The 15,706-nt window shown below is 34.3% G+C and overlaps 2 protein-coding genes and 1 non-coding gene across 3 annotated transcripts; all 3 read left to right on the top strand.

Moving 5' to 3' along the window:
- Positions 1-304: 304 nt before the first annotated feature.
- Positions 305-411, top strand: LOC125588035. The gene has a single exon (XR_007324431.1). It is a non-coding gene; the product is annotated as a small nucleolar RNA R71 (small nucleolar RNA).
- Positions 412-10,734: 10,323 nt separating this feature from the next.
- Positions 10,735-13,004, top strand: LOC106452643. Its single transcript, XM_013894802.3, has one exon. It carries the CDS (start codon positions 11,191-11,193, stop codon positions 12,757-12,759), a length of 1,569 nt encoding a protein of 522 aa, XP_013750256.2. The 5' UTR covers positions 10,735-11,190; the 3' UTR covers positions 12,760-13,004.
- Positions 13,005-14,374: 1,370 nt separating this feature from the next.
- Positions 14,375-15,237, top strand: LOC125587907 (senescence associated gene 20-like). Its single transcript, XM_048759273.1, has one exon. It carries the CDS (start codon positions 14,585-14,587, stop codon positions 14,897-14,899), a length of 315 nt encoding a protein of 104 aa, XP_048615230.1. The 5' UTR covers positions 14,375-14,584; the 3' UTR covers positions 14,900-15,237.
- Positions 15,238-15,706: the final 469 nt, after the last annotated feature.

The raw sequence follows: 15,706 nt of genomic DNA, 5'->3' as shown, positions 1-15,706 counted from the left end.
TGGTGTCTCTTGGCTTGGGTTGCCAACAAAGTGCAGCTGCTCTTGGGTAGCTTTGTCAGCAATGAGGATGTCTATCTTATCTTGTAGAGCCTTCAACTCCTTCCTCGTCTGCTTATCATCTGTTCTACTACCTCTGTCGTGGTCTCCACTGTAGACTGCATCACTTTTAACCATGTTGTCAACCAGCTCCTCTGCATCCTCCTCAGTTCTCCCCAAGAAGAACCCATTGCTAGCTGTATCCAGTCTGGCCCTGTACTTAGGAAGAGCACCACGGTAGAATGTGCTCAGCAAACTCTCCTTAGAGAAACCATGGTGTGGGCATTGAGCTTGGTAGCCCTTGAATCTCTCCCAGGCTTCACTGAATCCTTCCAAGCCCTTCTGTTGAAAACTGGAAATCTCATTTCTCAGCTTAGCAGTTCTTGAAGTAGAGAAGAACTTCTCCAAGAATGCTCTCTTGCAATCATCCCAAGTGGTGATAGAGTCGCTGGGTAGAGACTTCTCCCACTGACGTGCCTTATCTCCCAAAGAGAAAGGGAATAGCTTGAGCTTTAAGGCGTCTTCGGACACACCATTGGTTTTTGACAACCCACAGTAGCTGTCGAACCTGTCCAAGTGATCAAATGGATCCTCTAGAGCCAAGCCATGATACTTGTTGTTCTCGATCACGTTGAGGAGTCCTGATTTGATCTCAAAGTTGTTGGCTGCCACAGCGGGTGCTCGGATTCCCAATCTATGGCCATGAATGTTGGGGCGATCGTAAGTGCCAATGGGTCGAGCTGCTCGCTGTTGGTTAGCTGGAGCATTGTTATTAGCGCCATTGACGCTGCATCATGCTGATGAACGTCTCCCATATCAGTGTTCAGTCTTTGCAGTTGAGCCTGTTGCTCTTCTTCTCTTTTCTTTCTAGCACACTCTCTCTCTAAAGCTCTGATGTCTGCAGCTCGTGGAACTAGGTTTGATGGACCGTTGCTCCGCAAGTTCATACACCTGTAGAATAAGAGGAGGTGAAAAAGAGTCAGTAACAAAAGAAAATAAAAATGACTTAGTCTCAAGCAATTGACTAAATCTCAATGTTTAAATCTACTCAGAATTTGGCAACGGCGCCAATTTGATGTTAGGAGTTTTCAAGGCTCCTAAGACAAATGTTGTAGTATAAATGATTGTCGAACCAGTTCTGAGAGATGAGAAAGCACCGAGAATGCAAGTAATCACTTAATCTAAGTGCAACCAATGGTTTTAAAAAGGTTTTTAAACTACAAATAACTAAAAGGAATAACTAAATGATACTTTCTTAACTATGGGAAAAGAGAACTCATGGGTATAGGGATTAGACCTCGGGTGATCAAGTTTCGAACTAAGGATGGCAAACGATCAATCAAACTATCAACCTTAAGCTTAGACACAATCCTAAACAAACTCTATGTCTAGATGAATGTTCATTTACTAACACAATCCAAGCATCAAATGTCTTTGGTTGAATAATATGAAAGTAATCATAACTAGCAAGTCCAATGGCTATCTTAGCACCTCTAACAACAAATGTCTTTGGCAAAGTATGCTAAAAGCTAGGAAGAGTTGTCTCGGGCATTTCCTCGAACACCTTTCGGGTGAGAAATGCCTAAGGATCAACAACTGAGTGGCCAACTCAGAAGATGCATTAGGTTCACTCTGCTAGCAAGGAAATATGAATGATCTACACTAAAACATCTTAGCTCTAACCTAATCACCCTTAATCTCCCTAACCCATGAATTCAAAGGGGGATTACTCACTAATCTCCATGATTCCTCTTAAACCCATGTTGGATTTCAGATTAATCATGTAGAGAAACACAAAGAAAATAGATATAAGAACACAGAATTTCAATAACAAAACTGATCAATTGATTCAAGAGATGACTTTCCAAATGTTTTTGGTGGTTTTTCCTAAAAACAAAGATGGATCCCCTTCTGGTGGCTTACAGAGTATTAAAACATAGGTTTAGAAAATAAAAACGTGCATCATGAAATGACCAAAAGGCCCTTGAGAAATCATAAGTTCGAGCAGAAACAAGACGCGGAGCGACCTCCGCTCGTCGCTCCGAGTAGTCGCTCCGTGCTTCGGGAGCGACCTCGCTGTGTCGCTGCGAGAGGTCGCTCCGGACTCGTTCTCGCGTTTCCGAGTGATGCAAACGCGAGCGACCTCCGCTCGTCGCTCCGAGTAGTCGCTCCGTGCTTCGGGAGCGACCTCGCTGTGTCGCTGCGAGAGGTCGCTCCGGACTCGTTCTCGCGTTTCCGAGTGATCAAAACGGGAGCGACCTCCGCTCGTCGCTCCGAGTAGTCGCTCCGTGCTTCGGAGCGACCTCGCTGTGTCGCTGCGAGAGGTCGCTCCGGACTCGTTCTCGCGTCTCCGGGTGATCAAAACGCGAGCGACTCTTCCCTGTCGCTCTGGTAAGGTCGCTCTGATAGGGAGATCAGAGTGACTTGACGGAATCACTCCGGACTGGTCGCTCCGGTAAGGTGCTCGCCCAATAATCACTTTAAACACTTCTTTGGGACTCCAATTGCACCCAAATGTCTCCAAGAACTCCATGTGGCACTCCAATACCTGATAAGGACTCATGCATGCAAAATGCAACCTAAACATGGCTAAATCCTAATCTATATGATCAAAATGCACATGGGTGAATGGATAAAACATTAGAAATATGCAAGATATCAAAGCAATATAGTTATATTTTTTGAATTGTTTTCAAAATCTATGTGTCCTCTACGAAAATATTGAGTTTTTTGTAAATACTTTATATACTGAAGAAAAATTTGTAACTATATTCTATATTTGTATTAATGTATGCTAAAATCTCTTTCATGGTAAATGAGCATTGTTCAATTGTTTTATAAATTAATTTAGTAAGACTTAGTATAATCCCTAAATTAGTTGACTAACCATTATAAAATCGATATTTTCTAGAGAAATGGAGATAACAATGGTTCAATACCTCTTTAAAAATCATCATATATTAGTACTTGAGGAAACTATGTATTAAAGCAATATTGTTATATTTTTTGAATTTTTCTCAAAATTTATGTGTTACCCTTAGGAAAATGTTGAGTTTTACGTTAAACGCTCTATATACAGAAGTTTAAATTTTTTATTGTTGTTTTAAATTTTCTAACGATATTCTAAATTTGTATTAATGTATGTTAAACTCTATTTCATGGTATATGAGAATCATTCTAATTTTTTTATCAATTAATTAGTAAAACTTCATAATACTATCTAAATAAATTAGTAAAACTTCATAATACTATCTAAATCAGTGGAATAACCACTATAAAATCGATATTCTCTTGAGGAATAGAGACAACAAAGGTTCCAAACCTCTTTAGACATCATCATATGTTAGTGCAGGATGCAACTATCCATTAAAAAAATTATATTTTTTGAATTTTTCTCCAAATCTATGTATAAATTGCTACGAATATATTGAGTTTTACGTTAAATGCACTATATACTGAAGCATATACTTTTTAGTGTTGTTTCAAAAAAATTAACCACATTCTAAATTTTTATTAATGTATCTTAAACTCTCTTTCATGATGCATGAAAATTGTTTTAATTTTTATCAATTAATTTAGTAAAACTTCATAATACTCTCTAAATCGGTGGAATAACCACTATTAAATAGCTATCCTCTTGAAAAATAGAGATAACGAAGGCTCCAAACCTCTTTGAACATCATCATATGTTAGTGCAGGATGCAACTATGCATTAAAACAATATTGTCATATTTTTTGAAATTTTCTCAAAATCTATGTGTTAACTAACAACCCCTACGAAAATATTGAGTTTTTTTGTAAATGTTTTATATACTGAAGCCTATAATCTTTAGTGTCTTTTTAAAATTTCTAACCACATTTCTCATTTGAATTAATGTATTTTAAGCTCTCTTTCATGGTATATGTGAATCGTTATAATTTTTCATCAATTAATTTAATAAAACTTCATAATACTCCATAAATCGATGGAATAACCACAATAAAATCACTATTTTCTTGAAAAACAGAGATAACAAAGGCTCTAAACATCTTTGAACATCACCATATGTTAGTGCATGATACAACTATACACAAAACAATATTGTCGTATTTTTTGAAATTTTCTCAAAATTTATGTGTTAACCCCTACGAAATATATTGAGTTTTTGGGAAATGTTTTATATACTGAAGCATAATCTTTAGTGTTGTTTTAAAATTTCTAGCCATATTTTACTTTTGTATTAATGTATTTTATGCTCTTTTTCATGGTAAATGAGAATCGTTCAATTTTTTTATCAATTAATTTAGTAAAACTTCATATACTCCCTAAATTAGTGGACTAACTATTATAAAATCTCTATTCTCTAGAGAAATTGAGACAACAAAGGTTCCAAACCTCTTTGACCATCATCGTATATTAGTACAGGAGGTAACTTTGTATTAAAGCAATATTGTTATATTTTTTGAATTTTTTTCAAAATCTATGTGTTAACCCATACGAAAATGTTGAGTTTTACGTTAAACTCTCTATATACTGAAGCTTATATTTTTTATTGTTGTTCTAAATTTTCTAACGACATTCTAAATTTGTATTAATGTATATTAAACTCTCTTTCATAATATATTATAATCATTCTAATTTGTTTATCAATTAATTAGTAAAACTTCATAATATTATCTAAATCAGTGGAATAAGCACTATAAAATTGATATTCTCTTGAAAAATAGAGACAACAAAGGTTCCAAGCCTCTTTAAACATCATCATATGTTAGTACAGGATGCAACTATCCATTAAAAAATATTTTCATATTTTTTGAATTTTTCTCCAAATCTATGTATAAATTGCTACGAATATATTGAGTTTTACGTTAAACGCACTATATACTGAAGCATATATTTTTTAGTGTTGTTTTAAAAAATTTAACCACATTCTACATTTGTACTTATGTATGTTAAACTCTCTTTCGTGATAAATGGAAATATTTTTAATTTTTTATTAATTAATTTAGTAAAACTTCATAATACTCCATAAATTGGTAGAATAACCACCATTAAATCGTTATTCTCTTGAAAAATAAAGACAACAAAGGCTCCAAACCTCTTTGAACATCATCATATGTTAGTGCAGGATGCAACTATGCATTAAAACAATATTGTCGTATTATTTTTCAAAAATACGGAATTCACAACGTGTTAACTAATAATCCCTACGAAAATATTGAGTTTTTGGTAAATGTTTTATACACTGAAGCCTATAATCTTTAGTGTTGTTTTAAAATTTCTAACAACAGTCCACATTTGTATTAATGTATTTTAGCTCTTTTCCATGGTATATGGGAATCGTTATAATTTTTTTATAAATTAATTTAGTAAAACTTCATAATACTCTCTAAATCGATGGAATAACAACAATAAAATCACTATTTTCTTGAAAAACGGAGACAACAAAGGCTCCAAACCTCTTTGAACATCATCATATGTTAGTGCATGATTATGCAACCCTACAAAAATATTGAGTTTTTGGTAAACACTTTATATACTGAAGCCTATAATCTTTAGTGTTGTTTTAAAATTTATAATCATATTCTACATTTGTATTAATTTATGTTAAACTCTCTTTCATGGTAAATGAGCATCATTCAATGTTTTATAAATTAATTTAGTAAAACTTCATATACTCCCTAAATTAGTGGACTAACTATTATAATATCGCTATTATCTAGAGAAATGGAGACAACAAAGGTTCCAAACCTCTTTGACCATCATCATATATTAGTACAGGAGGCAACTATGTATTAAAGCAATTTTGTTATATTTTTTTATTCTTTCTCAAAATCTATTTGTTAACTAACCCCTACGAAAATATTGAGTTTTACGTTAAACGCTCTATATAATAAAGCTTATATTTTTATTTTTGATCTAAATTTTCTAACGACATTCTAAATTTGTATTAATGTATGTTAAACTCTCTTTCATGGTATATGGAAATTGTTATATTTTTTGTCAATTAATTTAGTAAAACTCCATAATCTCTTATATACTAAAGCACAAATCACCAAGCCAACAAAATTTTGACATGTGTTATTGTATTACAAAATTAAAAAAACATTTTTTTAGTTTCAAATAATTATGTATCTAAGGAAATCTAAAGTTATCAAAAAAAAGAATCCTATTTTTTCTCAAACAACCGCTTTTACTGTCCGACACGTTCAAAAGAAAAAGATTTCAAACTCCCTACGTGAACTGCTCCATCTCCTCGATTTATTGTTTCTCTTTCTTTTTTTTCTCAATAGTTTCAGCTTCTTTGTTGTTTTAGTTTGGTTTGAGTGTGGCAAAGATCTTTTTAAAAGTCCATTCTTCTTTTATTCGGAAATCAATTTTCCATGATTCTTTCTACACGATCCAAGTTGAAGATTTTATCATAGTACATTTTTTAGCCTTAATATTTCACAACAATGTGCAAGATCAGAGCATTATTACCAAAACCATGAAGCCATTCCCAGCGTCAAAAACTTTGTGGAAAAAGGTAAACACATTTTACATTTCAAAATGATATCTAAAAATTTATTTAAATAGATGAAAGTCAAATTTTTCCAGATTTATTATATAGAAAACAGATGGAATTCAAGCTTCGATGAAATAGAATTTGATTTGAAAAAAAAAATAATCAGGGAAGGGATAGTGTGATTAGTTTCTATCTGGACATACAAAAATTTCCATCAATTATTTAATTGTTATATTGGATTTAATATTTATTTTAGATGTCAAATATTAAAATATTTCAGTTAAATTTAAATTATCATAATCTCATTTTAATAAATTTATGTTTTTTTTTATTATGTTAACAATGAAGAGATTTATATTTTTTTAAAGAAGTATGTTTTACAAAAAAAAAAAAGAATGTATCAAATACGATCTTATGTACCATATTTTTATGTGTATGTTATATTTATAAAAACAAGCTTTCAAGCACGCATGATGTATTCATTTCTCAAAACAAAGTCACATAAACGGTTTAGTGCTCTCTGCTACTTGATTTGAATTACTTTTAAATCAATGTGCCAATATATTATCTAGATTTAGAAAATATGTGACTAATATAAGAATTTGTTACTTATTTATATGATAGCTATAAAAAATTATGGTCAAATAGTTTTAAAGATAATGAAATTGAACTTTAATGTGTACATATAGTTTTAGATATAATATGTAACATTTACAGTGAAAAATCTAGAATTATTTTCAAATTATATCTATAATTTTATTATCTTTAAAATTATAGAATTATTTTATCAATTTTAATGGCTCTTTAAGTTTATCAAAATCTAATGTTATTGAAATTTGAATTCTTAACAATTTAACTTATAATTTTTTTTTTTAAAATATTGCATACATCTTCAAAGATTTTAAAATCATTATACTAAAATAGTTTTATTGACTTTTTAAATATAAAAAAACATTTTAATACTCTTTACAATTTCAACAAACTCTACCTAAATTCAATTCACTCTGCTTCTCCTAATTCTAATAGAACTGAAGTATCATATACAAATATTGCAATAGAATAGATGGACAGTTAATATCCGACAATCAATTTTGCTACAAATCATACTACTTTAACATTATAAACTAATCATTTTTTATTCCCGTATGCAGTACGGGGTAGTATACTAGTTTTTGAAATAAAACACATGCACGAACGTGCGGTTCAAAATCTAGTTTGTATTAATATACCATAGTGTTTGTTTGTTCGTCCAAAAAAAATACCATAGTGTTTGTAGAAAACAATATTTTATAGGTTTTCCTTTTTGCAGTTTTTTTTCTTCATATGAAATAATCAAGATTGTAGCAATCTAGTGGATATACAAACATAATCATTGCACAATTAATTTTCTGATAATAGGTATAATGTTATTGGAATACAAATTTATGTTCTCAAAATCATTATTGAAACATATAGCATTTTGATATAAAAGTATGACAATCTCATTGAAAGGAAATTTTAACCTTTTCATTATCATTTCTCTCACATTTAGACCATAATTTTAGTTAAAATTGGTATATACTTTTATGGACAAATAAACAGTTCTTTGTCAAAATAATTTTTTTCTTCTTTGTCATATAATATTTATTCTATGGTATGATTACACTGGTCAAAGATTTTATGATGCACATACTTACATTGTACATTCCTTTTAAGTTAATTATCATACATCAAATGATGACTAATTTGCCACCAAACATGATTTACTGAGAGCATCTCCAAAAAGAAACTGTATTTTGAAGTTTCCAAAACTTTATATTTGGAGTTTAAAGGTGTTCTTCTCCAAAAGCAAAACTTCAAACTCAACTTCAAAACTATTTGTATTTACAATATGGATCTTATATTTGTCATAACTCAATTAATATTAAACTTCAAACAAAATACCATATTATTATATAAAATGATTTTCGTAATGCATATATGATCTATTAGTGCATTTCAAAGTAAAAATTTTACTTTGTAGATTACGAGCTAAAAGTTGTTGAAATCGGGTGATATTGATACTTGTAAATACATAAGATCGGAACAAGAAAGTAAAAGAGAAACATAAAATATTGCTAAAAGACTAATTTTTTCCGATGATATTAATACTCGTGAATATATTCGATATGAACAATAAAGAATTGTACGAAAAAATATCAAAAACAACAACAACAAACATCTTCAGTTATACAAAACAATTTGGATAATATTTGAAAATTTTGAAGGTTCCGGATTAAACTTACCTGACTCTTAGTGTTGTTGTAATATTTAAATTTGTGTAATAGTTATGTCTTCGTGTAATTTAAAAAAAAACAAATTTTGTTAAGTTTCTTTTGTATATTATTGTTGTCTAAATCTAGTTTAAAATATTTTAAATCTTATTTTAAAGTTTGATTTAATTTTATATGTAAAATTTAAAATCTGTAAACGAAAATTAAAATATATATGAAATATAATTTTTTTTAAGGATTAAAACAATAAACAAGAAAATATTTATGAATCATAAAGGTGATGTGTGATGGTAGAAACCAAATTGCAAATAAAAATATGAAACTTCAAATTTGAAGTTTTGAGTAGCAAAACTTCAAATTTGAAGTTTTGAGTAATGAAACTTAGTGAAACTTCAAATATAGAGTTTCACTTTCACTCTTCGAAACTTCGAATTTGAAGTTTTGAAGTTTTTTTTTTAGAGTAAAAAATTTCATATTTGAAGTTATATATAGAGTTTTTTCTAGAGATGCTCTAAGACCAGCTCCATCGGTTGATTTTTGACAGGGTTCTAAAAAAATTAAATATTAAAATAATAGCATAAGGAGAAAGACGATTAGAAAAAGTTCTTTGCAAAGGATTTTTAGAAACGGTTTTATGACACAAGTTGCCATATGTCATGATATAAATGGCTTATCATTTACAAACAAAATAAAAGTTAATCAGAAAATTTTATTATGCTGTAATATTAATATTTAATGATTAATATACTGATATTTAGAACTTCACCAATGGTGATGCTCTAACATATATAAGACATGCACCACAAGGGTGATAACTAATCTGATAAGTTAGCAAACTCAACAATATTTTGCTATTGATTATCTCTCACAGGAGAATGAAGGTTTCCGACGTTCTCATTTTCTTTTGCCTCATATCTCTCATAGCTTGTAAGTATTTATCTTTTTTACATGATAATGAAGGTTTCCGACGAATCCAACACCTCTCTCATACGCAGGGCCGGTCCTGGGCAAAGCTTAACGAAACATTGGTCTTAGGCCCCCAAAAATTTTGGAAAAAATTACATAGAAAAAAAACCTTCAAAATTTGTTTTTAAACCCCCAAATTTACCAAAAATTTTTTTTAGCTGAAATTTTTTAAAAACCACCTGCAGCCTCCTAAATCTCAAGGCCGACCCTGCTCATACGAGATTTTTCCGATTATGTTAGTTTGTTAAATCTAATAGTTAAGCAGCATATAACCCATTTCAACACTCGCTCAATAACAATTATTTTCTTATAGATTAATATTAGTATTTAGTAAACGACTTCATCTTAGTTTGAACTTTAAACACTGTAGATCAATCATTCTCAAGTATTAGCATGGTGGAGGCTGGAAATGCGTTGCGAACCGAAGCCATCTTGCATGTGATACACCAAGAGATATCTCCAGATATTTAATCCGCAACCGCGAGAAGCTCTTTGCGCTGATTGCACTTGGCCATTTCTCACAGTGGAGACGAAGGAGATTGTATATGTCAATGCTTATTTATTTTTTATTTTAATGCTTATTTATTTATTTTCCTTGTCGTTGCTAAATTCTTCTATAGCGCATTTGGACCTTTAATAAAATCATGATTATAAGAATATTTATACCAGATTACAAACTCGTAACAAACCGTGACAAAAAAAAACTCTGCATCTATAACACCATAAAATATTTATTTATCAATTGTTTTCGATTCTGACATTATACAATAGTAAAACATTATTACACGAGAATCTCGGTGTAGTCGAGATCATTTATAAACTTAATCAGTTCAGAGCTTCGGAAGATGGGCAGACTTTTAATTAAGTACCGTATTTGTAAATTATCAATGTGAAAAACGTAGTGTAGAATGTGTGTGTATCCAGTAAAGTATAACAAACTCGAAACGTTATTAAGTTTTGTTTATTATTCATTAAAAAAATGTAAATGACGTCCACACTGGCGGGCTAATCAGCGCTAAAGTTAACTGCTACCAAAGAAAAAGAATCTGAGACCTCTTCTTCTTCCTCCTCCTCAACGACTAATCTCATCTTCATTCAATTCCTCACCTTTTTATGATTTACGCGCTTATTTTTTCTTCCTTTTTGAAATTTCATCATCTCAGCAAGACAGCAGCCTCCCTTCCTCTTTTTCTCCCCTTTTCTGGGTAATTGCATCTGATTCGAAATTTTTAAACCATTTTAAAATTCGATCTGACGAGTTTCCCAATCAGGGTTTTGATTCCTTACTCTCCTTTCCATCCAAAGCTCCAGACTTTGTTGGTTTCTGTGTGCTGAGAGAGAAGCTTCACCATCAAGTCGAATAAAAATCTCATCTTTCTAGGGTTTTTATATTCTTCCCCAAAACCAATGTTTAACCTTTGAGTTTAGTTTCCATCTTTGAGATCCAGAACATGGGATCGAACCCCGAGATCACCTCTCTCAAAAAAAGCAACGCTCTCTGCCCTCTCGATGTCTCATCCTCCTTCTCCTCCCGAAGAACACTCATCTCCTCCGACGGCAACAAACTGAAAAGCTGGTCCTCCTCAGTCACCACGGTCCTCCCTTCCCCGTCAGCTAAATTCATGAAAATGGCCGAGCAGAGAGACGAGGTCTCCCGCTCGGTCAAAACCTCGAGCATCCGGGAACGGATCAGCGGCGTGCTCCACCGGAAAATCGACTGGACATCTCTAGCCAACATGGGGAAAGAATGGATCAGAAACCCTATCAACATGGCCCTCTTCCTCTGGATCCTCGCCGTCGCCGTCTCCGGAGCCATCCTCTTCATGGTCATGACCGGGATGCTGAACCACGCTCTCCCCAAGAAGTCAGAGAGAGACGCGTGGTTCGAAGTCAACAACCAGATCCTCAACGGTCTGTTCACGCTGATGTGTCTCTACCAGCATCCGAAGCGGTTTTACCACTTGGTGCTTCTCTGCAGGTGGGGGCGTGATGACGTGGCTAAGCTTAGGAAGGTTTATTGCAAGAACGGGAGTTATAAGCCTCACGAGTGGATGCATGTGATGGTCGTTGTGCTTTTGCTTCATTTGAATTGTTTCGCTCAGTACGCGCTTTGTGGTCTTAACGTTGGTTACAGAAGGTCTGAGAGGCCGCCTATTGGTGTCGCTGTGTGTATCTCCGCTGCTATTGGTGCTCCTGCTGCCGCGGCGTTGTACACTATGCTTAGTCCCCTTGGGAGAGATTACGATGATGATGAGGAGAATCAACTCCAAGGGTCTGTGAATAGCAGAGTTAGTTTAGAGAGGAGGTACTCGTTTGCTTCAAATGGGATGGTTCCTGTGAGTGATCCTCAGTGGAGCGGTGGAGTTTTGGATATTTGGGATGATATCTCGTTAGCTTATCTTTCTCTGTTTTGTACTTTTTGTGTGTTTGGATGGAACATGGAGAGAGTTGGGTTTGGGAACATGTATGTTCACATTGCCACGTTTATTCTCTTTTGCTTAGCGCCTTTCTTTATATTCACCTTAGCTGCGGTTAACATCGATGACGAGACGGTTAGGGAGGCGCTTGGAGTATCCGGAATCCTTCTCTGTGTGTTTGGTTTGCTCTACGGTGGATTCTGGAGGATCCAGATGAGGAAGAGATTCAAGCTGCCGAGTTATAAGTTCTGCTTCGGTAACGCTGCCGTTGCTGATTGTACTCTTTGGCTGTTCTGTTGCTGGTGCTCCTTGGCGCAGGAAGTTAGGACTGCGGACTCTTATGAGATTGTGGAGGATAAGTTCTGTCAGAGAGTGCAGCAAGAGAAGAGTTTGGTGTCTCCTCTGCCTCGTGAAGACGGTGTGTTTGATCCTAAGGTTGGTATTGGGAGCTCGCCGAGGAACGTGAGCGGAGCCAACACTCCGAGTAGGTTTTGGAAAGAGGTGCATAGTCCGAATGTGCAGACGCCTAGAGGGAATGGTGAAGGGAACAGCGAGGTTGTTCTGACTCCGCCTTCTCCTTTGTCTATACGCAGAGAAGCTTGATTTGAACAACCATGGAGTCCTGCATCCGCTGGTAGTTCTCCTTACATTTGAGTACTATTCTCTTTGATTGATTCGCTGTAAGTTGTAACAACGTTTGATGAAAACCGGTTTTGTCTTTTGAATTGTGATAGTATCCATATCTGTTTCCGGTTTAAAACTTTCTTGTAATGTAAATTTGTCAGCTACGGCCACATTTCTGTAAGACTCGAGTTCTTAAGCCTTTGCTTGCTAGCTTTGCTTTTTTACTTGCCTGTTCCGGTGAAAATTCCGGTTAAATCTTATTTTAACCCAAGATATTTGTCCTGTTTGGTATAAGGCTTTGATGTTAGGCCATTTGGGTTATTCGATATAGCAGATAGGGAGATTGAAAGTGAAAGTGGATTCCCATTACACAAGAACTGACACATAACAAAACTGAAAAACCCAAATAATTGTTAAAAAAAAAATTTAGATTAATTATATAATGTTTTCCTTTGCTGTGTATAAAGTGTATACTAATCAAAACGTAACAGAATCGAATAAAATCAAACTAGAATAATTTCGGCACGTTTGCTAGTCTGGTCCAGGTTTATTCTCAGGCTTAATGGAATACATTGTTGATCTCACTATCCAACAACATTTACAAAATATCTTATAAGATCGGTAATGGTGTTCTCCATCTGCTTTAAAAAAAGATTTCATTTACTTTAACAAATAATATAAAGCTATATAATGTCATAAATTGTCATTTTAGACTAAGTTCACTAATATAGTAATTAGGCGTCGCTGTCAGAAGAGTTGTTTTCGTTGAGAACCACTTCAGAATTCCACTAACGTATAATTAATTATTTGTTTGTGTAATCAAATTTTTGTACTTCCTTTTGTAATCAACTTGTTGTCTAATTCAAGATTTATAATATATTTCAAAGCTTGCATTTGTTTTCCTTTTAAACTCGAATAGTTTATTGATGTAGGGCTTCCCGTAGTTGATTTGAGGCCATAATAAATGTTTGAGAACCATTTGAACATTTTTTAACGTATAAATGTATTACAATGAGTAACCGGACGTGTCATGGTCACAGATGGCCACTCTGCTTTACATGAACACTTTGCATGACATGTGTAATGGTGATTGTGCATTATACTGCCGTTGAAACTTCTATTATTGATGGCGGGGCCAACACACAAGTTGAACAGGTTTCTTAATTACTCTACCAATCATTTACTGCATATTAATCATTTCGGTTAATGAATAATTATCCGTGAAAACTCACCCAAAACTATGTGTATGCATGCGTTACTATCAACAATTTAATTAATTCCTATTCTGCTTTCTAATTTGGGTTTGAAAAACATTTCCTTCTTAAATCAACCAAAGTCAAGATATTTACCGCTAGCAATTTCAATTAACCTATTCACCTAATTACACGGTAAGATCAAACATTAGCTGACTCGACTTTTAAGGAACTTTATCGCCGGACCCCACAAACCACACTAACCCAATCATATGACGACACGTGCTAAATATCCGAAAACTTTAAAAATAGGATGGGATGCAGAGAATCAAATCCCAGCCCCCATAGCCTACGGCTATATAAATCCCAGATTCATCACAAACAATTTGAATAAGCTTATCTACGTTGTTCGTCTCTTAATTAATCCAATTTTTTAATCCCGAAAACTCTTTCAAGAACTGGATACTCTGGCGGATTCTGAGACCAAGAACCGAGACGTGGTTCTGAAGCTGTATGACGCCCTGAGATCTCGCGACGTCGACTCCGTTCACCGGACCCTAACCCCGGACCTCGACTACTGGTTCCACGGCCCTCCGCCGCACCAGTTTTTGATGCGCACGCTCACCGGCGTCTCTCCGCCGTTTGAATTCTCGCCTCTCTCCGTCGTCTCCTTCGGATCCACCGTCATTGCCGAGGGCTGCGACGCCGCCAGCTCCGTCTCCTGGATCCACGCCTGGACCGTGTCGCATGGGGTAATCACTCAGGTGAGGGAGTACTCGAACACCTCGCTCACGGTTACGCGGATCGGTAGCGTCGTCTCCGGGCGCTCTGCGGAGATCAGGGCGTCGCATTGCCCCTCCGTGTGGGAAAGCAAATTCTCGGGTCGGGCTGGAAAATCCGTCCCGGGTCTGGTTCTTGCGATTTGAGGATTTGGTAAAGGTTATTGCTGCAGCCACGTCAGATTAATAACTAAATAAAGGCTGTTGCTTACGTGTCGGTGTGTGGTTGGTTTGTTGTTTTATGGGTTGAAAGGATTTGTGCGGTTGAGACGCGGTGTGGGCTAACGCTTAAAGGTCGCGTTTTGGTCGTCGCTTTTCTTCTCTTGTTTTTTTTTTTTTTTATTATTAGCTTTAAGTTCGTGCCTTTGTTTGGGGTTTTAGTGCGTACAAGCATGGGGAAACCCATATTGACTTGCGCCGTTGTGTCTGATGTAACGTTTGGCTATGTTATAATAAAGTGCTTTTGGGATCTTATTATATTAAAACGTTGTTTATATAATACGAGGTGTTCTGGATTTGTTGAAATCTGCCCATTTCACCATTTGGCTCATAACATTGAGTGGATAAGCTGCGAATTTGTGTATGTATAGCTTTACTGCTGTCTAATTATGTGAAGGAGTTGAGTTTATAAGATAAAACATTCTAAAAACAATAATAGGTGAAGATATTAAAATTCTGTTTTGTTTTACGTAGGAGATAAATTATATAGTAAACGAACTGTATATCCACTTGTTTTTAATATAACTGAAATAAAAAAAGTGCTTTTCGGATCTTATAATATTCGTTAAACATGTTTATATTATTTGAAGTTCAGCATATGTAAGTTATCAAACAAAAAAAATTATGATATGTTGACAGAAAATAAAACTGTCTATTTAGCTCATACCTCTGCGGATTAGCTGTGAAATTTGTGTATGTATATACAGCTCTGCTTGTTATTAGTTTGACTGACTA

This window comes from Brassica napus, chromosome C5, assembly GCF_020379485.1.
Source record: "Brassica napus cultivar Da-Ae chromosome C5, Da-Ae, whole genome shotgun sequence".
Lineage (NCBI taxonomy): Eukaryota > Viridiplantae > Streptophyta > Magnoliopsida > Brassicales > Brassicaceae > Brassica > Brassica napus.
Note: the sequence above shows the minus strand (reverse complement) of the source record. Positions and strands in the feature narration are given on the sequence as shown.

Coding starts and splice junctions, on each gene's coding strand:
- LOC106452643 (XM_013894802.3), top strand. CDS start 11,191: ATGGGATCGAACCCCGAGATCACCTCTCTCAAAAAAAGCAACGCTCTC.
- LOC125587907 (XM_048759273.1), top strand. CDS start 14,585: ATGCGCACGCTCACCGGCGTCTCTCCGCCGTTTGAATTCTCGCCTCTC.